The sequence below is a fragment of the Antechinus flavipes genome, chromosome 1 (genome assembly GCF_016432865.1).
Source record: "Antechinus flavipes isolate AdamAnt ecotype Samford, QLD, Australia chromosome 1, AdamAnt_v2, whole genome shotgun sequence".
Lineage (NCBI taxonomy): Eukaryota > Metazoa > Chordata > Mammalia > Dasyuromorphia > Dasyuridae > Antechinus > Antechinus flavipes.
Genome location: NC_067398.1, coordinates 415,147,434 through 415,172,419, shown reverse-complemented (window position 1 = coordinate 415,172,419; position 24,986 = coordinate 415,147,434). Strand labels below are relative to the sequence as shown.

Sequence of the window (24,986 nt, the reverse complement as noted above, 5' to 3'; positions counted from 1 at the left end):
CAATTGCTTCTCCTAATAAAAAAGAAAAAATAATATGAGAAGTATGATGTAAAAGAAGACCAAATATTTTACAAGATAACATGACATAGCAGACTGATTTTTTTTTATTAATATCACATATGAAATAAAACAGGGAAATATGAAATTGCTGGAGTTATTAACCAAGATCATCAAGTATATTCAGTGCAATCAAAATAGAAAAATGTTACATAGTGAGCCCCTCTAGATGTTTTCCTTATTAATGACATTGTGTCTATTGGGTCAAAAGCAGAAAACTATAGAGTGTCCAGTTGAGATTATTAGTATTCAAAAGAGCTCAAGCTGAAAATCTATATGAACAAAAATCAAGACCATAATTTTTTTTATCAAGACTATGAAATGCATGTATACATAGACCATCAGTTTTCTCTCTCTTTTTCTCTCTCTCTTTCTTTTTCTCTCTCCTATCCTTCCTCCCTTCCTCTCTCCTGTCATTCTGCCTTTTTATCTACAATGTCCCTCAAATTTTTCATGAGGTTTTAAGCTTTTATAATTTCAGAAGTATTTAATGTCAAAAAGTACCCACTGTTAGGGTTGTATTTTGGAGGTCCTTTTCGAACTGAAACTGCCTCTCTCCCTCCAAAAAGAGACATCAACAACAAAATCATTATTTGAAACTGCATTTATATTTCATTTATACTTATGTGTTTTGTGAATCTTAAATAACTTTCATAAGATAAACTACACTATCATTATGCATTGAAAATGTTTCTCAGACTAAAAATCAGTAGAGAATGTCTTATTTGGCCTTCTTAATCAACTATTTTATTTCTCTTAGAATTTTTTCTTGTGAGGTCATGTCGTACTGTTGTATATTGAAAAGAATCTCATTATTTGGATGATATATAGGATTATGAATATAATCTTTTCAGTCTCTGAAGTTTCTGATAAAATTTTATACAAAGTTCAAAAACCAATGTGAAATAATATATAGAATAAAACAGGATTTATGCTGAATTTAAATTTTAAAAACTTTAAATGATGTCTAAATAATTCATCTTTTAATTTTTGTATGTAAAGGATTTTATAAAGTTTCCCATCTTAAAGATTCACTAAGACTTGGGGACATCTATAAATAGGAAATTGAGTCAAATTTATAAAAATAAGAGCTATTCCCCAATTGGCAAATGATGAAAAAATATGAGCAGTTTTCAGAAGTAATCAAAGCTATCTCTAGCCATCTGTAAAATGCTCTAACTAATTGAAGAAGCAAAAATTAAAATAATTTTGAGCAACTATTTCAGACATATTGGATTGGTTAATGGGACAAAAAAAAAAAGATGATGACAGATTGGAGGGAATGAGGGGAAAAAATGAGACATTAATGGATTGATGGTAGAATTTTTGTCTTACTAAAAGGCTTGTTCTAGTTTGTTCATCATTTTTTATAGAATGATATTCCATTACCTTCATATATCAAAACTTATTCAGCCATTCCCCAATTGATGGGCAACTATTCATTTTCCAATTCTTTGCTACCACAAAAAGAGTTGCTACAAACATTTTTGCACATGTAGGTCCTTTTCTCTCCTTTATGATTTCTTTGGCATACAGACTCAGTACTGGCACTGCTGGATCACAGGATATGCACAATTTTATAGCACTTTGAGCAGAGATCCAAATTGCTCTTCAGAATGGTTGTATATTTTCACAACTCTACCAAACTATACCTTAGTGTCCCAGTTTTCCCATGGCCCCGCCAATACTTATCATTATCTTTTCCTGTTCTCTTAGCCAATCTAAGAGGTGTGAGGTGGTATCTCAGAGTTGTTTTAATTTGTATTTCTCTACTCGAATGATTTAGAGCATTTTTTCATTTGACTATAGATGATTTAAGCTATTGTTTCCAGTAGGTTTTTGGATGATTTTCTAGGATTCTCTAAGTATATTATCACATCATCTGCAAAGAATGATAGTTCTATTTCCTCTTGGCTTATTCTGATTCCTTTATTTATTTTTTTTTATTGCTAAAGCTAATATTTCTAGTAAAATGCTGAATAATAGTGATGATAATGGGTATCCTTGTTTCACTCCTCTTCTTATTGTCCAGCTTCTCTCAATTACAATAATGCTTGTTGTTGATTTTAGACAGATACTGATTATTATTTTAATGAAAGTTCCCTTTAAACTTATGTTCTCTCTAGGAGTACTATTTTTTTGTCAAAAGTTTTTTCTTCATCTATTGAGATTATCATATGATTGTTTTTTTTTTTTTTATTGATATGGTAGATTATGACAGTAATTTCCCAATAATGAAGTAGCCCTGCATTCCTGGTATAAATCCCACTTGGTCATAGTGTACTGTCCTGCTTATAAGTTGCTATAATGTTTTTGCTAATATTTGATTTTAAAAATTTGCATCAATATTCATCAGTCAGATTGGTCTGTAATTTTTTTCTCTGTTTTGCCTCTTCTTGGTTTAAGTATCAGTACTATATTTGTGTCATAGAAGGAATTTGGCAGGACTCCTTTATCTATTTTTCCGAATAGTTTACATATTATCAGAATTAATTGTCCTTTAAATGTTTGGTAAAATTCACTTGCAAGTCCATCAGGCCATGGAGATTTTTTTCTTAGGGAGTTCATTGATAGCGTGTTCAATTTCTTTTTTGAAAAAAAAATGGGACTATTTAAGTGATTTGTTTCCTCTTTCATTTATCTGGGCAATTTATATTTTCATATATATTGATCCATGTTGATTAGATTGTCATACTTGCTGACATGCAATTGGGCAAAATAACTTGCAATTATTGCTTTAATTTTTTTTTTCATTGGTAATAAGTTCATCTTTCATTTTTGATGCTGATTATTTGGTTTTTTTTCCCTTTCCTTTTTCTGATGAGTTTAACCAAAGATTTATCTATTTTGTTGAGATTTTCATAAAACCAGCTCTTTTATTAATTAGGTCAATAGTTTTCTTAGTTTCAATTTTATAAATCTCTCCTTTGAATTTTAAATAAGTATTTAATTGGGAGTTTTTAATTTGTTCTGTTTTTAGCTTTTTTAGTTGCTTGCCCAATTTCATGCTTTCTTTTACAAGATGACTAATATGGAAATGTTTTGTATGCCTCTGTTCATATAACATATACACAATTACTTGCCTTCTCAGTGGGCAGGTGAATGGGAAAGGAGGAAAGAAGACAATTTGGAAATCAAAGCTTTAGAAATAAATGTAAAAATTATTTTTACATGTAACCATGGGAAAACAAAATACTAAACCAATTAAAAAAAGAAAAAGAAAAAAAGTCATGTATCCAATTTTTCCCCCCAGAGAGTCAATCATTAAATATGTATCACCACACTTCTGCACTTACAGAATTCTCATCCTATTGACCTTATTTGTGGCAAACCATGTTCATTTCCACATAAGAGTGGGGAAGTAAAGTAGATCTTTAATGAAGGAGGAAAAAAGTAATAAAACTTAATAATACAGTATTATGGATCTCTGAACATTATTTTAATGGCAATTTAACTGCAGTCAGATTTTTTCAACCCAGTTATACTTCTAAGAATTCAAATTAAGTAATTACAAAATCCCTAAACTGAAAATAAAAAGTAGGACATATCCCCAGTGGAAATCCCAGCAGAAAAGTTTATAGAATGATACATGCTAAAGGAATTGGGGGAAAAATTAATTCTTTTAAAAGAAAATTAGAGTTATTCGATTGAGATTTTTCAAGATGAACAAACACCCCTCCAGTATTTTTTTCAATAGAATCAGAAAAGGGAACCTGCCAATGATTTTTCTAGAAAAAAAAAAAGAAATAATAAAAACAACCACATGCCAAAAGTGACAGATTATTATTGATTGGGAAATATCTATTTTCCTCTATGACTCATTTGGAAATTGGGTCATTTTCTCATTTAGTTACAGCAAAATTCCATTAAATATTGGTTTTATATGTTATTTCTAAGAGTTTAAAGAAAAAAAGGTAAGAACATTTTTCTCCATGTAATATCTGGGGTCAAAATGAATATTTCAAACTCCATTGACTATAATAGCTATTCACATTTCTATAGTATTTTTAGGTTTATAAAATGTTTCTTCTAAAATCTTATGATATAGGTAATTATTTATTATTATCATATATATTATTATGCAGATTATACTCATTTTATAAGTCAGAAAACTGAGTTAAAGAAATATTGATTCACTTGTCCAAAGTCACATATTTAATAATAGTCAAAATATGAAATTAGGATTTCTATCTTATCATTTCCAATCTGGAACTTTTCTAGTCATGGTGGTATTATTTGATGAATTACCTTAATGTAACGTACCTTATAAGTTTTTAATAAGGAACAATGATGATTAAACCAGGAAAATGACAGGTATTTTGGCTTTAGACTTAAGAACTGGTTAAAGTTGGGTAGGAAATAACTGCAATTTTCTGAAAAACATCATGGTGCAATGAACAGAAAGTAGGTTGTTTCCCATCTTGCCTCTGATATATATTAGCTTTGCAAATCTTGGTAAATTAAATAACAGTGAAACAGTGCTGTAGGTTCTTCTTTTAGACTATTAGTGCCTGGGAAAGATGCTATGATTATCTCTGAACTCCCTGTATCAAGAAAGGGAAGAAATGATACCAGATATCTAAATCTAAATATCTGAATGATTGTTTAGTGGAAGAGAGACAAGAGTTATTATTTGTAGTTAGAGGACTGAACCAAGAGCAATGAGTGGGAAGTAAAACTTGTGATAATAGGGATTGTTTTTGTATATGTATTAAACAAGATGATTGCTGAAGTTCTGATTTTTTTAATTGTGTGAAACAGTACTTTAATGTGTGAACTATATTTTACATATATTGTCTTTGAGAGAGATACTACATGCAATATTAGCTCCAATTTAGAAAAAAAAAGCAGAAAATGAGTTGTCAAATGTATATGGTTACACAGCTAAAAATCTATAAAGTGAGATTTAAAGTTCTGACAAGTTTTGCTATCTCTTGAACAACCGACAATATCTTAGATACTTGCTGAAGTGCCTTCCAGTTCTCAAATTCTGTAATTCTCTTTTAGGCAATCTGATTCTCCTTTCTTCTTTATTCAGATGCATGCAAACTAACAATCTTTACAATATCTGAGCTCAGGAAAGAAACTAGAGATCAATATATAGATAAATAAGTCATCTACCTAAGATGAGAATTTATTAACCCATGGATCTGACATGATCACCAAAGGAGAATGTAGTAAAAATGAGAACTCCCATAACAGATATATAAATTATTCAGAAAGACATAAAAGTATACAACACATCTCCGCCCCCCCTCAAAAAAAAAGCACATAGGCTCTCTTATTTTTTTCTTCCTCCTCCAACTCATACATCAATATAGAATTGCACTTGTTATGAATGATTAACAGCTGTTGAATGATTAGTTAATGGTTAACATCAAATGAACATTTGGAATATAACAATGTCTTTCTCTGATTGGTATTCTCTGTGTCTCTATATAAGAGGATATAAATATATATAGACAGATAGATTATTATTATTATTATTATCATTATCATTACTATACATTTTCCCAATATTTGTGAACTTCTGCTAAAGTTAGTTTTTTTTTTTTTCCTTTTAATTTTCAGACACAATCCATCTTCGTGTTCCTGAATCTTCCCCAGTTGGCACAGCCATTGGCAGTGTAAAAGCAACAGATGCTGACACTGGAAAAAATGCTGAAATAGAATATAGAATTATTGACGGAGATGGAACTGATATGTTTGACATCATCACTCAGAAGGACACCCAGGAAGGCATCCTTACTGTGAGAAAGGTGCACATATTCAATATCAATCAAATGTCTGATAGTTTAAGGGAGTAGGACATAAAATTCATTCAATGCCTATGGAAGCTTTAAACTCAAAGGGCTGTAATGAGAATAGGTCATTTTGATGTTAAATTCAATTTATATGTTGCACAATTCAGGAAAAACAGAGTCAATGGGGTTTTTTAAAAAATAGTTTTGATCCAAGGATATACTCATAAAATAAAAAATCTAAAACATTTTATAAAGTAGTAAAAATAATTGAGTCCCCTTCTATTTTCATGCTATTGGCTCATATAATGTAGATTTGTAATAGACACACAGTGACACATGCCTAAACTGATAGAATTTTTTTCTTAAGTGAATATAACTAAATGGACAAAAAAAAAGAATGCAATATCACAACTAAGGGAATCATGAGGAAATAGAACACATTTCATAATGTATGAAATAATAATTAGTAATAACATCAGATTGATAGCAAAAATTGAAGAAAAATGTAATTATTTTAATTTCTTATGTGATATGGATTAAATGTTTTAGTCACTATGATCTTCAAGTCCATAAAGATGTTATCAAATGCCTTGCAAATAATGAACACTTAATAAATGTTAATTGAATTTAAATTCAATTGAACCCATTTAAACTGAATCAGGCCTATAGCTTCAAACTAAGATGCTACAAAGGGAAATATGTCTTCTTAGAATAGAGTATTAAGTATTATTCTAAATCAGCACTCTTAGCATTCAAAAATGCATTTTTAATAAGTCAAAGAAAAGATCTGGTCAAAAACTGTGAGAACAGAAGTATGGATATATCAGAGAGAGAGGGAATATAATCTAATGAAATCAACACTGATTCAAGTGTAACTCTGGGTAGGCCTTTCGATTTATTGGATACAAATAATTAGCTATTATTTTTACTTGTAATAGTCAAAGAATGTCAAAATGAGAGTTTCCCTTTTTATTTCAATAAATTCTTTAATTATGATATGACCTTTAAAATATTATTTTTAAAATACTTTCTGGAAATTTACATGTTGTTTACATGATATGTCACAAAATGCCTTAGCCTTTTCAAATTGAACAGAACCATGGGAGCATTTTAAAAATTCAATTATAAATTTTATATTTAAAATATAATTTTATTCCTAACAAATAATTTTATTGTTAAATAAGAAAAATCACAATTTATGGTGTTTTCTTCTCCCACTTAAGACGTATTTAACAAATGAAGAGATCTCATTTAAAATGTATTGAGCTAAAAGTTGATGATGATTTTCCTCAATGATTTTATAAAGTTCATTATTGATATATTTTCTTTCTTTTTCATTCATTCATTCTTTTTTTTTAAATAAAGATTTCATATTTCACAACCCTTCAGGGAACTTCCTGATAAAATGGATGAATTTATAGAATTTTTTTTTTTTTAATTTTAAAGTAAAGCAAAGGATGTTCACATCATTCCTATGGTGTGTGTGTGTGTGCGTGTGTGTGTGTGTGTGTATGCTCACAGAGAAAACCAAAAAGTAAAATAGACATAGAAAAGGATGATCAAAAGTTTGTATTAAAATAGACAAATTATGGGTATATTTCATATATTTCAAATTATTTGATCAAACTTAAAGAATTAAAGACTAGATCATTTAGAAAATTTTTTCTTTAAATGTAGAATTAAGATGAGTAAAATCTACTCAGGATATGTACACTGAATGATATGTACACTATAATGAATATGTACATTGAAAAGAAAATCATGCATTTTAGTAGACAAAGATCTATACAAAATCTGTTTTAATTGCTGTACTCAATTAAAATAAAATGCCTTGTTTACATAGAAAAATTTATACTAAAATTATATTAAGAATTTTAGAGAATATTATAAATTTCATCGTAGTCATTGTTTTTTGTTATTTCCATTGGGATGTTTTTGAAGTAATATGGATGGATAGAAAAACTGTTGCTCTTTGAAATCGAGTAGAAAATCTCCTGAGAATCTCTACTCAATCATTTTTATTACAGCAAAAGTGAATCTTCATCTTTTTACAGTGGACTTGGATTTACAGAGGTAAAAATAACAATATCTTCCATCTTTTTATATTTTGTCATTGACAAGTCTTTACTATCCAATGTTCCTAGAGTTATCCTCTCATAATAAAATTAGGTTTTTTTTTTTTTTTTTTAAGTAGAGATAATACACTTAAGTCATTCCTATAATAAAAATTAACAAGAAATGGGTATTAAACATTGTCTATTTTTCTTGATCATGTTTTTCTTTTCTAAGAAATGCCAGTAGAAAAAAGACTAACCTATATTTACTTTTAAGTACTGTTAAAGTCATTGGTTCTAGACAGTACCCTGAAACTTAGAATCTTCATTATCCTAAGAATCCAAGAGTTATATTAATTAGAAGATTTTTGGTTTTGATATGATAAAAGAAAAGAAGTTTTCATTATGAGGACTCAATACAAGCTGAAATTTTGAAGATTGTTCAATTTTCTCTTTAGTACAACTCTCCTAAAATACTTAAAAATTAACTTATAAATTATTTTATGGAAAATGACTCCTCTAATGAAAATCTCTCTTCTGGAGTATTCTTTCTGTTGTCTGTTGGGAAAGATCCCTCACCTTACCTTCTTCTGAAGGTGGATCCTAAGTGATCTGATAATCTTAATCTAAAAGCCATCATCAGATAGCCATAATTCTCCTTAGACAATTAAGGCTAAAATTTAGTAGAAAGAAAGCTAGATATTAAGTTCCCAGGGTAGTAAAATCCTCCTTTAGTTCAAATATTTAAGCAAAGTTTAAATAGACTGCCTAGTCATCAAAAAAGGAGGCATGTCTTTAAACTGACCATTGGATTACTCTAGTTTGTTTCTACTGACTACCCAAAGAATTTAGACAAATTCTCTCTCCCTTCTTCCCTTTGTCTTTCTCTCCCTCTTTTCCTCCCTCTCCCTTTCTCTCTTTCTCTTTCTTAACCTCAATTGCCTCAGTAAAATAAATAAATAATCAACTAAATACTCTTAAAAAGTGCTGCAAGAAAAGAAAAAAAGAAAGAAGGAAGGAAGAAAGGAAGAAAAAAAGGAAGAGAGAGAAAGAAAAAAAGAAAGAAAACGTGAATAAAAATTAAATGTGTGATCCTTGTTAGAATGTTTAGGTGAAGAAACTCCCATTATGAATGTAAGTTGTCATAACCTGTAACCAATTTTTGTTTTAAAGGGTTGCCCAGAATATTGAGAGATTTATACTAGATATCAATTGATACAGTGCTCTAAAAAAAAAAAAATCTTTTTATATAATTTCTCCTTTATAAATGCACTTTTAAATGGAAAAAAATACATGGAGCTATTTTAATTTTAATTTGAAATACATTTTAATCAATTTTCTTTGCCTATAGATTAAAAATGGGTTACATGAATTAACATAGCTTGATATTTTAAGCTATTCTTAAATTCAGATTTTTGTAGTATATTAAGTAACTTTGTCATAGCTAATAGATTATAGAAAGGAGACTTGAACTGAGGTCTTCCTGGTTCTGTGTTTGGCTCACCTATCCACTATACCATGCTGACTGTATATAAAAATTAGAAAAAGAAAGACTTCATAAGAAACCTGAACTCTATATTGTATTTGGACTGAATTCTTTTCTGAATGGGAGGTATAATCTTTCATTGAAGTAGGTTCATTTAACATTTACACAAGATCCAAAATTTTTAAAAAGGCAACTTTATTTTTATTTTTAAATATTGTAAATTAAGCTTATTAATTCTTTATGTAATAACTATTTTATAACTATAATACAAGTAAATGCATATTAACTGAACATGTTATTTCTTTATTCAGTTTCAGGAGTCAATAAATATTATCAATGCAAACTTAATCCTATGCATGGATTTAAAAATCATCATTTGACTAAGAGGAAGAGGATAAATATTTCTTTTTCTTTGCTCTCTACAGCCTCTTGACTATGAAAGCAGAAGACTTTACACTCTGAAAGTTGAGGCAGAAAACACTCATGTGGATCCACGTTTCTATTACCTTGGACCTTTTAAAGATACTACCATTGTGAAAATATCTGTAGAAGATGTGGATGAGCCCCCTGTTTTCAGTAGATCTTCTTACCTATTTGAAGTCCATGAAGATATTGAAGTGGGTACCATCATTGGTACTGTGATGGCAAGAGATCCAGATTCTGCTTCTAGCCCTATTAGGTAATTACATCATATTTTGAATTCTCACCTAAAATTTTTAGTATTGTTGATGAACCTTCTGACATTCTACTCAGCAACTTTCATATAATATATAATCTCTTGGAAGAAATGCCTAGTCCATATTAGAGCAAAAAAAGGAAAACAAGTATATCCTTACTTTATTTTTTTTTTAAAGCAAAAAAAAAAAATAATAATAATTAAATTTTATTCAAATTTAATAGAACTTTAACACTTTTAAGCACACCAATATTAATTAATGGTTTGTAATAAAGTATAATATGAAGAAAATAAATAGTAGATTTTCAGATATTCAGAGATGCAGTCTCAGAATTAGGAAAACCTCACTATAAGCTCTATAGCTGATACACACTAGATGTGTGACCCAGAGCAAGTTAATTAAATTTTCAGTGTAGTAGGCAATTTTTTAAGATTAAAAGTTGGAAATTGTGGTAACCTATCTACATTTATAAAGGGAATTTTTTCACCTAGATTTTCTTGCACCAATGAAATTCTAAATTAAGGCCAGATTAAATAACAGCAAAGAGTAACTGTGCAAAGAAGCAGAAAGATCATGAAATTGGAAAACTACTATTAATCATAGCACCTGTGATTCATCCTGAACCATAACTATGTTTGGGTTTAGCACTAACTTACTGTGTGACCCCAGGCAATATATTTAACTTCTCTGGGATTTAGTTTCCTCATCTGTAAAATGAGAGGTTTGGTATATAGATTGATTTCTGAGATTCTTTCTTACTCTAAAATAAAATTCTTGACAGATCTAGCAAAGCAATGAAAAATGTCCTATTTAATTCCCCCCAAGTGTGTATTTGGCTTCTATTTGAGATATTTTCCTATAGACACAGAAAATTGTACAAAATTCTATTTGCTATGGAAATCAAAAATCATGTGCAACATGGATGAGTTCAATAAATATACATATAATGTTAGAATTACTGTTATTTTGCTAGGGTACCACTTATTTATTGTCCATGTTAAGGCATCTAATTATATCCCCTTTGTGTTTCATTTAATTTTTTTTAAATTGTTATTTAGGGATGCAGGTAGGAGGGGTTGAGAGAAATATTAACAATCATCACACATTTAATTCCCAGTGTGTAGCAATCTGGTTTGACACTGTGTTAATGTCCTGTCCCCTAAAAGGAATGAGAAATTTATTTTTAAAAAATTTGGTTTAATTGCTGAAAGAGCAAAACCAATGCTGTTTTCCCTCAGCTGTTTATAATTTTAAAACAACTTCAGCAAAAAAGAAAAAAATGCAAATTTAAAATCGGTCACCTTGAATGCTTATAAGTTGTGTGCAGTTTTGGCTTCATTCTTGACAATGACTTATACAATTGATGAATTAAGGCAAACAATTGATCAAGCCTAATTGATCAGCTGCTTTCATCAAAATACTAAATTTTTGGTTTCCCATGTTCCTCTATTTTTCCTTTATATGAGGACCATAATATCTAGTACTTTTACATCTTTCAATATTTCATTAAATTTTAATTTTACAGGGTGTTCTCTTTACCCACATAAGTTTATTAATGATTTAAAGAGGCTAAATTGAGAGTTGCTGTGATTGAAAACATGAGCATTTGTGTCCAACCTAGTCATGAGACACTCTGAACTTTACTTGGCGCATATATATGTGTGTGTGTGTGTGTGTGTTGTGTGTGTGTGTGTGTGTATGTATAATTGTTATTACCAGGCCCATATTTTAAACTGCTCCTATTTGTATGGATTTTCCAGAGCTCATGACCCAGAGAGATAATGTGTTTTGTTCTTATTGATCAAATTTAAATTATTGATGCCATATAAACATATTTCAATAGATCTGTGATCTCTTATATGTGGTTATTTTCTTCATCAGTACTCTCACTTATGCCTTCTCAAACTGTATAATTCTTTTTGATGTCTTTCATATGTCTTCCATACAAAATTCAACTAACATAATGTAGACTTTTTTCTATAAACATATACATGTATGTATTTATATATGGATATATTTATATACTTCTATATGTATGTATATGTGTTATAAAATTCATTAGTACTAGTGAAACTTTACTATTTCGGGTTCTTATCACAACACCCCCTTTTCTAAAAATCCATGTGTTTTGCCATTCCTTGTATGTTGGTCATCATTGGAAATGAGATGCAATCTTCCTGAATCCATCAAGAATAAATACCACTATCTTCCTTTGAATGAACTACAACTTTTATTCCTAAGAGATTTTGAGGCTACAAGATTTGCAACACTAGGGCATCATCAGAAAACACATATACTGAAAAGATGGGTCTTTGAACAATAGAATGATTTAAAGTCATTGAAAGCATTGGATAATATTTTTAACAAACTACCTATGGTCATATATAAATGAAGCATAATTTTTTTAAAATAAATCTTAATAAATACATTTTCAGGTTAAGGTTAAAATTGTAGTTGATATATTTCCTTTATATATAAAAAACAGGATGATGTATAATATGTACTCTAGTTCTGGTTTTTCAAGGCCACTATTCACAATAATGACAAAATTTCTTAAAGCAACCCAAGGAGCAGATAATGCAATTATCATTATATCATTTTACAGATGAGAAATCAGACCTTCAGAGAGATAAAATGATCTGCCAACAGATGCACAAGATAATATACCTAAGCTAAAAGTAGAAACTGTGTCCAAAATTTTAAATTCAGACATTTTTCCATTATGCTCTTATATACTTTTTTTTTAACAGTATTTTTTAATTTTTGGTTTGATTACACTGCCACCAAGTGGACAGAAGTGCATACACTATGGCCTTGAAGACTATACATATTAGTAATTATTTTTAAAAAATATAATTTCCTCTTCTGGATAATTTTATCTTTACTATAAAAACAGAACTCTTTGTCAAAAATTTCTCCTAAAGATAATTATGAATAGTCTTTAAAATAAGATTTGCAATTAAAAGGACATTTATTTTACAGAACATTTTTATGATTCCATTAATATAAGGAATGACGCATGAACTTAATCCATCTTTCTAAAGTAGGTGAGACTTCCCTTTACAGATTATAGTATTGGACAGCTGCACAGAAGGGATGAAATAGATATTGGGAATGGTAAATATCAAATAAAGAGGGAAACCATATGAAAGACAATTTCCTTAATGGAACTCACTAATACTCAGTAGAAAGGGAGCACCCCATGAGATTCAGGCATACTCTTAGCTGCAGGCTAAATACTGAAAGAAAGTTATGACCTTTAAAAGAATCAGTTAGCTGTCTGGAGGAGAAGTGGGGTTGAGTATAGTGGAGTTAGGGGAGATACCACATGGCATAAAGGAAGAGAAAGAGGAAAGATACCACAAGGTAGAGTGCAATGGTAGGCTGACTCAAAGGAAGGTAGCAGCAAAGCCATAAATTTTTTTACTGGGAAAATTTAGCCTCCTTTCTAGTTTGTTTGTTTATTGGTTTAGCCTAGTTTCTAGTTTCTAATTTTACTAGAAAAATTTAGTCTTGACAGAACTTAGAGTTTTGATTGGATTACCTTTAGAGGGTGGGACCAAGTAACTAAAGTCATCTATATCAGAGTCTTCTGCCTGCTTGCCTCAGGGATCAATTCTTCTACTAACCACACCTAACATGGAAAACTTCTTTATTGAACACATGCCATTTGACTTATTGAAATAAAATTGACTTTTTTAGTTGCAGAAATTTCTACACAAATATTGATTATGCACTTTGGTTATATACTAACTGAGAAACTTAAATCTAATTTGTTCTATGCAGAAAAATAATTGTCTTTTTGGGTGATAATGGTTTGATAGTAAATAAAAGAATCTAAATAAGCATCAAAGAAACTAAAAGTCTTAGCTTTGCTTGTATTCTTGCTTTAAAATACCAATTATGCCAAGGATATTTTAAAATGACTCCATGGAATAACACTTCTCCATGATAATGATATTCTGTAGGTTTTTAAATTTGTGCTTTCAAAATAAATAAATCCTGTGCCTTAAAGTTTGCTGACATTTTTCAAGTATTGAATGAAGACGATTAAACACACACACAGTTCTATCATCTTTGTTTAACTAGAACAAAAAGCTTTCAATACAAAACACACATCATCACATTATTCATCTTCAGCTGTTTTATCATTGTTCTTTAACTGAAGGTCATTAAGAATTCAGCATAGAATGCAGATTTACTGAAGGGAAAGACAATGGTTTAAAAAAAACCATTTCAGATACTGCCTACTATTTTACTTAGAAGAATGACAATGGTCATTTCTATAAGAAATAAGAAATATTGTATTTAAGAGAATATAGATATAAGACTTTATTTTGTTCTAATTGCTTAGAAAAACCTTTATTAACTTTGGTAAGCAAAGTGCTAAGTGAATTTGGCTAGGAATACAGGATAGTTAAGGCATGGTCCTAGGCTTCCACCTTAAGAAACTTATAATCTAGTAGATAAAATATATACTAATACACATATAACTCCAGCTATACTTATTTAAATTTTCAGGAATTCAGCAGAGGAGAGTGATCACTTCTGACTAATTCAATTGGGGAACATTTTTTGGAAGATGAAATTTTTGATCTGAAACTTGAAGGGAAAACTGGATTTTGATAGGTAGAGAAGGAAAAGCAGACATTGCAAGATAAAGAAACAATAGGAGCAAAGGAGTAGAAGGTAGAAAGAGAAAATCTTTTTTTAAAAATGAGGTCCAGAGAATGCAGAATATTTCAGTTTGTTTGGAAAATAGAATTTGTACAGAAAATCAATCATAATGGTAGAGGTAGCTTCATTTATGTGAGATTTTTCAGGTTATTCAGTCTATTTGGTCAAAATTGCAAAAAATTAACCCTGTCAAAACTTTAAAAAAAAACAATAATTAAATATTAAAAGACATATAAACAGAATTTTGTCATCTTAGTACGACAGTTTTTCTTAATGTCTTCAATAACACATCACTCAAAAGATGTCATTATCAACCAGTTATAGCAAAAAAATTTTCAAAAAGATAAGGTATTTCATATGTGACTCTTTTTTAAAGTGCAATATTTCTACAAGTATTTTTTTTTTCTTTTGGACAGACAAATGGAAGATTTTATACATTTATTTTATGTATTTTCATTGAACAACAGCAAAAAAACAAAAATCTGGGCAAGGTAAAAGTGTCTCCTAGGTACTTTAAGGACTAAAGATTGCATCTGATCTAGTTTAAGTGGATTTTTTTTTCCCTTGTGTATAAACTTTAAGTAGTATAGGGGGATGTTTCTGAGTATTTGAAATTCAAACAACAACATCTGCAAGTTTCTAGATAGCATAGTGATGCAAACCCAGGAACTATTTAGATAGATTAAGTGTATAATGCCAGTTAAACAGGTCAGAGGATAATATGAATTATTTTATTTGCATAACCTTATGGATAAGCTAGTTTTTGATATACACTATCTTGACATGAAAATTAATTTACTATCAGCTTTCTGATGTTTTATCAGTATTTATTTTACAGAAACTTTGAAGCTTTATTTTTGTTTTTTATAGTTTTTTACAACTTGATTTTATATATTTTTGTTTCTAGCTTCATAGTCACTGCATTATTTAGATTTCGTTCTTCTCCTTAGCCAAATAAATCTATAATGATTAACATTTTGAGATCACTAAGTTGTTATTCATATCAAGACATGATATCATACCAGCAAAATTCCAGGCTTTTAACCGTTAATATATTTTTCTAAATTGTTACACATTTGAGGCAAGATTTTTGGTCCTTATAGAACTAATCTCATGACCTAGTTTGACGAATTAAGATTTTGTTTCATAGCATACATCAAGTGAATTTCTACTATGTTGATGATGATAGAAGTATGTTAAATTATGCAAAGCATATTTCAAAACAGAAAATATAAAATGACCGAGGAATGTAGTTTTTATTTATATTGAAGTATATGATAATAAATCATATATGTTTGTATGTTATGTGTGTATACATATGTATACATGCATATTTTATGTAGATAATGCAGCTATCTATCTTATCTCTCTATCTCTCTATCTATCTAACTGTAATTTCCTGGTAGTGTATGCATAGCTATGTACTGTTATTTCTTTCTTCCAATCTTTTTTCTTTGCCTGTTATGCTCAGGTTTTCCTTGGATCGTCATACTGATCTTGACAGGATTTTTAATATACATTCTGGAAATGGATCAATTTATACATCAAAGCCACTTGATCGTGAAATATCTCAATGGCACAATCTTAGTGTTATAGCAGCTGAGATCAGTAAGACTACTTACTTATATGACTTTTATTGGGAGTGGGTGGTAGTCATAATGTTAAAGATTTCTTTCAGAAATGAATCAATATGTGTGTTTTAAAGTAATTATGCATAAGAATATAAAAATTCACATATATGTGTGTGTATATATATTCTGTATGTGTGTATAAATGCAATATTATGGATGATTCTTTAGAGAGTTATATTCCAAGTAAGCAAATTACAGCAAAATGAATGTTGGATTTAGTGACAAAAGAATTGAATTCATATTCTTCCCTTGTCAATTAATCACCAATCACTTTGAACCACATTTTCTTCATCTGAAAAAAGACCTTAGAAGACCTTTCTATCTGTGATATTTTTTTAAATGAATCTGTACTAACATAAGATCATTTTTTCCCCCTTAATAATCCTTTCTCCCACCCTACCTCCCATATTTTTCTAATAAGAGCTGTTTAGGGAAGATGTTGTCCTTCCTTTCAAGGAGAGATAGTAATGATCTAGAATAAAGTGGAAAAAAAAAATCAGGTCCTAGGAAGACAGGATTAAGGGAGCACAAATGAATCAAAAAAAAATTATCAAGGTCAAATTTTTAGGAAAGTAAAGGAAGAGTTTGAACAAAATAGTTGACCATCAAAAGAAAATGAGCTTCTTCCCAGACTTGGCTACTAAATTGTGTTTTAGATCAATTAAAATTGATTTAAACATCTCTTCTACCTCTTCCAAAATGGGGAGCAACATCACTGTCATGTCATAGCCAAATGGCTTCTAAGCTCTGAGACTATAGTTTTAAATGGATAAATCTATTCTGTCTACAAGTAAAAGGATATTTATTTTGAAATCAAATTTAATTTTTTTTCTTTTTAAGGAGACTGTTTTTGTTGCCATCTCCTGCTAAGTTGAATGTTCCCAGTGAGAGCAAGCTAGGTTAGGTCTTCCACTCTGACCACTCTTGAATCATGTCATTTTATACACTAAATTTGATTCTGTCTTCCTCTGCTTCAAAAGGGCTATTAACTGCATTTTCTATTTGAGAGAGTTTAAGAAAATTAACTTTGAAATCTAGCAGAAATAATTAGGTCTTTGTTAAGGGAAAAAAAAAAAAACTATGGTAATTTCTTTCTTTTCCTTTTCATTTTTTTCCTCTCTCTCTCTCTCTCTCTCTCTCTCTCTCTCTCTCTCTCTCTCTCTCTCTCTCTTCCTCTCTGTCTGTCTGTCTCTCTTTTTTTCTCTCTCTCTTTCTCTCTCTCTCTCTCTCTCTCCACTTCTCTAGCAAACTCATTTTTTTTTTCTTTTCTGACATTAAATCAATCTGTAAATTAACTGTTTGGAATGCATACCTGCCAAAGTATCTGTAATCAGGATCCTATTATGCCTTATGATACATTGCATATTAAGTGGAAAGGAGAGAAGGAAATAGCACATCAGGGGTTGTTTTCACTTGGCCTTCAGCTTTTTGGCTTATTGTAAATGTGTCATTCTCTAAAGCCCCTAAGGGTGTCACATAAAAATATACTACTACTAAATGTGTCACCATGCCTGCCACAGGCACAAGAGTTAATTTCTCACATTCCATAATAACACATTACAGCCTATGACAAGTACTTGTACCCAGGGAACTATTTGATAAACTATGTCTGAGTTTCATCCTCAGCTTCCTTTTTCAGAAATATTATAAAAAATGCCATTTGGGCAGCTAGGTGGTGCAGTGGCTACAGCACTGGTCTGAAGTCAGGAGAACCTGAGTTCAAATATGACTTCAAACATTTGACACTTACAGGGTCATATAAATATGACCCTGGGCAAGTTGCTTAACCCTACTTCCTTCCTCCCCAACAAAAGCATCACTTGTTAAGGCCAAGCTGAAAATTATGGTTGGTTATAATAACTGAATTAACCCTGGAGACTGGAGCAAATTAACATATTTTGTAAAATCAAATTAGCAGCTCCCAACATATTTCCAAGATAGATTTAACTATTGTCATTGCAGTAAATTCTAAAGGTGGTGGGTAAGTTTAAGGGAATCTTTTTGATGGACACACATACTTATCATAAATTCCAGCCTAAGAAGAAAGAATATATTGCATAAAATACTGTTTTGAAAGAATATGTTTTGAAGGTATTAGCTCTGAAGACAGAGCTCCAGGTTGCTTCTAGAGCATAAGGAATGTTTCCCATGTTAATACTGATCATCGAAGCAAGGGTTAAAACCATGAGTCCCCTACTTTTCTTCTATTTTGGAAGACAAAAAAGAAAGAGTTAACTAGTTTCTGTACCTGTACTAACGTTATTTCCTTGAAACATTTTTCATGTACCTTGTACAAATGTAGCAGGGCTTATTACACAGACAACATGGTGAGAGTGTTAGGAAAGAATTCTGATTTACACAGAATATCTGAGCTCTAGATCTGCCTCTGTCATTTCCTGGCTATGTGACTTCCTGAGTATTGGTTTCTTCTTTGTTAAAATGAAGTTAATAATACGAGTATGCCTTTTCTAGAAACATTATTAAAAATACCATTTGGTGAGACCAGGCTGAAAATTGTAATTGTGCATTATGACTGAGTGAACTTTGCTAGCACAAATTAAGAGCCTCTCTCAGAGTTATTTTGAGTAAACTATAAGGAACAACAGAAATATGAAGTATATTGGTTAAGTATGAAGTAAATATAATGGATGGAGAAGCTACTTAGGAGTTTAGAGACAATCTATTCCAGATCTTTTTACTTTGGACATGAGGAAACTGAGATGCTGAATTCTTAATAAAAAGAGTCTTGTCACAATTTTTGGTGTATTTATTTCTTTGAATTACCTATCAGTTTGAAGATTCTAATGACAAAAGACTGAAACTACTTTAAGTTCCAGTTTCACATAAATAAAGAATGTGGGAAACAAGCATTTATTAAGTGCTTACTCCCTGTCAGATTTTATGCTATGCAATTTTACAGGTATTATTTTATTTGATCCTCACCTCAACTCCGGTAAAGTTGGTGCTATTATTATCTCCATTTTACAATGAAGAAACTGAGGCAGGTAGAAATTAAGGTCATAGCTTAAATGTCTGAAGTGGGATTTAAACACAGGTATTTCTGACTCTATGCTAAATATTGTATCCATTGCCCTAAGCATCCTCCTAGGTATGAAGTCTATGGGGAAATGGGAAAAATTCTTCTGATTCTCTTGTAATTCTTTGTAGTAAGAAGAGTAGACATACTGCCAATGGAATGCTTACCCTTATATAGAAATTTTAGGAAGTGACTCTAACAAATGAAGAAATTGAAGCCATTTATAGGAATATGAAAAAGTTCTTTAAATCACTATTGCATAAAGAAATGCAAATTAAAATGACTTTGAATGTAGCACCTCATATCTATTAGATTATCTAACATGACAGGAAAAGATAGTGATAAATGTTGGAGGGGATGTGGGAAATCTGGGACACCAAAGCATCATTGATGAAGTTATGAATTGATTCAACCATTCTGGGGAGCAATTTGGAAATATGCCCAAAGGGATACAAAACTATATATATCCTTTGATCTATCACTGCCACTACTGGGTCTATATCTCAAAGAAATCATAAAGAAAAGGACCCACAAGTGCAAAAATGTTTGTAGTGGCAAGGAATTTGAAATTTAATGGATGTCCATCAATTGTGAAATGGCTGAATAAGTTATGTCATATAAATGTAATGGAATATTATTGTTTTTATAAGAAATGATGAGTAGGCTGATTTCATAAAAGACTGGAGAGACTCATATGATTTGATGCTGAGTGAAGTGTTACTGTTCACGGTAACAATAAATTTCTGTGATGATCAACTATGAGAGACTTACTTAGCTCTTCTCAGAAATATGGTGAAATATATTCTCCATATTTCTCTCTTTGAATGTGGATGACATTTTCCACCCAAGTTTGTTGGAATTGCCTTGCATCTTTGAATTACTGAAAAGAACTGAATATCATAGTTGATCACACAATCTTGTTTTGTTGGTTCTTCTTGCTTCACTCAGCAATAGCAGCAGTTCATATAGATGTTTTCAAGTTTTTTTCTGAAATCATCCTTTTCATCATTTCTTATAGAACAATAATATTCCATTACGTTCATATACAATAACTTCTTCAGCCATTCCTCAATTGATGGACATCCATTCAGTTTTCAATTCCTTGCCTACAAAAAGGTGCTACAAACATTTTTGCATATGTGGATGCTTTCCCCCTCTTTTATGATCTCAGATCCATGAGTGATCCTGCTGATCAAAAAGTATGCACAGTTTGACAGCCCTTTGAATTCTATCATTTTTAGATCTACAATCCTAAGTCACCTAGCCATGCCTTCCCATTTTACAAATGAGTTTCAGAGACTCAATATGATTTGCCTAAAGTTCCACTTAGTAAGTTGTATAGCCCTAATTCAAACCCAGGTGCTTTCTCTCCAAATACAGTATATTCCAGAAGTTTTAATGTGGTATTTTAACTTTAATAGCATAAACCTGTATTAAGACTTTTGGGACACTTTGTATAGTACATTTCTACTACTATATCATGTTGCCTCACTATAATTAATGCTCAAAATAAGAGGACACTTAGTTGACTTCATGTGATTGAACTAAAACCTGAAACAAACACAATATATATATATTCTACTTGGATTTTCACATTCAGTCTGTCTTTTAATATTCCTTCCATGTAAAAGCTGAAATATTTCTAATAGTTATATAAATGTATTTTCCAGAAGAATAATATAAACCTCAAAATAATTAAAATAATTGCTTTATAACTATTACAACATGCTCTTTTTGGGCTTATTTTTCAATAAATAGTATTTTGTTTTCCAATTATATGTAGAGATAGTTTTCAATATTCTTTTTTTTTTTAATTTTCAGTTTCAAATTTTCCCTCCCTTCTTCCCTTATATTGTCCTTCCCAAGATAACAAGCAATCTGATATGGATTACACATAAACAATCATATGAAAATATTTCCACATTAGTCATGTTGTGAAAGAAGAAAAAGAACAAAGGGGAAAATACACACATCTCTCAAAAAATAAAAAGAAAAAAGAAATATAGTATGCTTTTATATGCATTCAGACTTCATAATTCTTTCTTTGGATATGGACAACATTTTCCATCATGAATTTTTGGAATTGTTTTGGATCACTGTATTTATGAAAAGAGCCAAGTCTATCACAGTCGATCATTACACAATATTGCTGTTACTATGTATAATATTCTCCTTATTTTGCTAATTCACTCAGCATCAGTTCATGTCAGTCTTTCCAGTTTTCTGAATGCCACCTGTTTATTATTTCTTATAGTATAATAATATTCCATTACACTCATATGCCACAATTGTTCATCCATTTCCCAATTGATGGGCATCCCCTTGATTCCCAATTATTTGTTATCATGAAAAAGACTTCTATAAATATTTTGTTACCTATAGGTCCTTTTCACGGTTTCATAATCTCTTTGGGATATAGGCCAGATAGTGCTATTCCTGAGTGAAAAGGTATGCACAATTGGTTGTCTTTGACCAATTCACAACTCCAGCAACAATTCACTAGTGTCCCAATTTGACCACACCTTCTCCATTTGTCATTCCTCTTTTCTGTCATAAAAGTCAATCTGATAGGTATGAAGTGGTTCTGACATTTTTTAGTGTGATGCATTTTATTGTATTATAATAGAGGAGAAATAGTGTTTATTTACTTAAGGATATTCTAATTTTCACTTGATAGAAAAATAAAACTAAATACTTGATTTTGGACCAGGGGATGTTCCCTGCCTTATGGCTTACACTGACACATTGTACCTGTCAGTGTCAGTATATTTCTGTTGATAGTGAGTCATGATTTTTCTTTCCCTCTCCTAGACAACCCAAAAGAGACAACCCGTGTAGCAGTTTTTGTCAGAATTTTGGATGTCAATGACAATGCTCCACAGTTTGCTGTATTCTATGATACCTTTGTATGTGAGAATGCAAGACCTGGACAAGTAAGTGCTTCTGAAATGTAACAAGCATGATTATTTTTACCTTTTTTTTTTTAAATAAAAATTACACCTTATTAATGGGAACATTCAGAGGAGAACAAAGGGTGAATGTGGAAGGAAAGTAAGAGACAGACCAACAGAAAGACAATGAGAGGCAGAGAGAAAAAGATATATAAGGATAAATGATAGGATTTTTAAATTCCTTTTTAATGGTTCTTTAATTCACATGGAAGTTGAAGCTGTTTGCCACCACAAGACAGCAAGTAGATAGGTACAAGCAATTTCCAACTCTTTGAAAAGTAGAATAAAATCCTTCTGCTTTTTCAGATAAATATAGAAAACCACTACATGAAGAGGTTGAGTAAATGCAATGGAAGACACAGAGAGAATTAAAGGATAGGAACAGATCCAAAGGGACAGAAAGAGATTCATTCAATTCCAGGATGTAGAAATGGAATTAAAAGATGGCTATGTAGTAGTAAAAAAGGAATCGAACTTTAGATATATGCATTAAATTTCAGAATTACAGCAACATGAAATTATCTAATGACATATTTCTTTATAAAGCTCTCCCTGCATCAGCTTTATGTATTTACTCCTAAAACCTTTGCTTCAGTAGACTCATTTTGTTGTTTGAAAAGGCTGAACGTATGAATCTGAATGAAATGTTCTTAATTGGTTTCAGCACTATCTTCACAGATGGAAGCAGAATGTTATAAATAATAATTGGGAATCAAATTTATTTTTTTAAAGAAAGAGAGCCCATCACAGAACCACATTATGTTTTGACATCATTTCATGGTCTTTATAAACATCAATGTCACTATTACATTTTTATGCAAATTAGATTACCCTATCTCTCAAATTCTTCCTATTGAATAATCAAACAAATTCAACAGGGCTTATACAGTTTTTGAAATGGTAAAATTGTGTCAACTTGATTTTATTTTTCCTTTCAAATACTATGGAAAACTGGAGTTCAGCTTATTTATATTCCTTGTTTGGTTAATGTATTGAAATGCAGAATACTACTATACTTAGGTCATTTTAATGACCTGTAAGCCATGTTAATATTTCTGGTTTTTACCTCTTCAAGTTTTTCCCCATCCACATATTTATTCCTTGCCTATGGTTGCCTTATTCCAATTGACCATTCCAAAATAGGATATTTTAAGAATTCAAACCTGTATTTAAGTTGTTTGTCTTTTATATATGAACAGACTGATTTTCCTTAATTTAACCAGAGCAATAAATCTACTGACATCATTTTCTTATGTATTTGGACAAAATCAGCTTAATTATAATAATAATAATAATAATAATAATAATAATACCTATCATTTATAAAGATTCTTAAGGTTTGGAAATAAGATTACAAATATTATCTTATTTTATCTTCACAATTGCCCTGTGAGCCAGGTGTTGTTTTAACCCCATTGCAACTCAGAAAATGGAATCAGATAAGTGACTTGCCTAGCATCACATAGGTGTTAAAAATCTAAAGAATTATTTTAACTCAAATTTTCATAATTTAACATTACCCACTGTGCCCCCTAGTTCCCTAATGATCATAGCAAGTCTTATTCACATGTCCCTAGCAATCAGATTATGCTGTATGTAGGAAGCAAAAGTTAGTCATTCAACAGGCATTTATTAAGCTCTTATACTCTATATCAGCCAATGTGCTAAGAATTTGAAATTCTGAAATAAAACAAAAACTAATATCCTTCTCATGCTGATACATGTCTGTCTATTAGAAGATCTCATGTTCAAAGAAGAGAGACAACATGCAAATAACTAAGTATAAGCACATATACACATATACATATATGTATGATAATACACAAATTATATATATTTGTAAAGATAAACTTGTATGCAGCAAGCTACTGTAAACCTAAATGTATACATATTCAAAAGTACATATATATACATATGTGTATATATATATATATATATTGTTTTACATATATAATCTTGTTTTATGTCATTTGAACACTAGACAAGCATATATATTTTTGATTATATGTATGTAATTTATCTAATTAATAAATCAAAGATAATCTCTAGGGGAAGGTTCTAGCAAGAGCTGGAAGGTGGAAAACAGGGAAAGGCTTCTTGAAGTTTATGTAATTTGAATTGTCTTAAAAGAAGCCATTGAGTTTTCCAGGTATCTGTGAAGTTCACAGTTAGGGGATGAAGTGTTATGTGAGAGAAAATGGCAAGTAGAGAGTGTATAGGGGAGTAGTGAATTAGATAGGGAATTTTCTGCTTAAAAGAGGCTTTGTATGCTTATTAGAACATTTTCTATTTGATTCTGAAGGTAATAGTTACTGTAGTTTATTTAGTAGGGAGGTCAGTAACATGGTCATAACTTTACTTTAGGAAAACTACTTTGGCAACTGAGTGGAGCACTGATTGATTTGAGGAGATTCTTGAAGGAGATAGAACAATTATAAATTAACTGAAATAGTCTAGGCAAGGAAATAAAGGGAGCATGATGATTTTCAGTGATTTTTTTTAAAGGTGCATTCCTCAAAAGACAAAAAAGAAACCTATCTCTCTGACAGTCTGTAGAATATTAGCAATAATGATGTATAGGTGGCCTACAGAACACATAATAAAAGTATTGCTTTTCACATTCATTTTATGAAACATAACTATATATATATATACATATATATATATATAAA

At 30.5% G+C, this 24,986-nt stretch overlaps 1 protein-coding gene across 3 annotated transcripts in view; it reads left to right on the top strand.

Annotated features, from left to right (window-relative positions):
• Positions 1 to 24,986, top strand: part of CDH10 (cadherin 10) — a 286,197-nt gene that overhangs the window by 245,894 nt on the left and 15,317 nt on the right. Inside the window, exons 1-5 of one of the 3 annotated variants that reach the window (XM_051969883.1) lie at positions 7,798 to 7,874; positions 8,803 to 8,989; positions 9,767 to 10,020; positions 16,167 to 16,303; positions 22,175 to 22,296. In XM_051969883.1, coding sequence (XP_051825843.1) covers positions 8,984 to 8,989; positions 9,767 to 10,020; positions 16,167 to 16,303; positions 22,175 to 22,296 — 519 coding nt within the window. In that variant the 5' untranslated portion in view covers positions 7,798 to 7,874; positions 8,803 to 8,983. Of the gene's footprint in view, positions 1 to 5,628; positions 5,817 to 7,797; positions 7,875 to 8,349; positions 8,990 to 9,766; positions 10,021 to 16,166; positions 16,304 to 22,174; positions 22,297 to 24,986 lie in introns of those variants that run through there. The other 2 variants (XM_051969880.1, XM_051969881.1) reach the window with 2 other exon arrangements.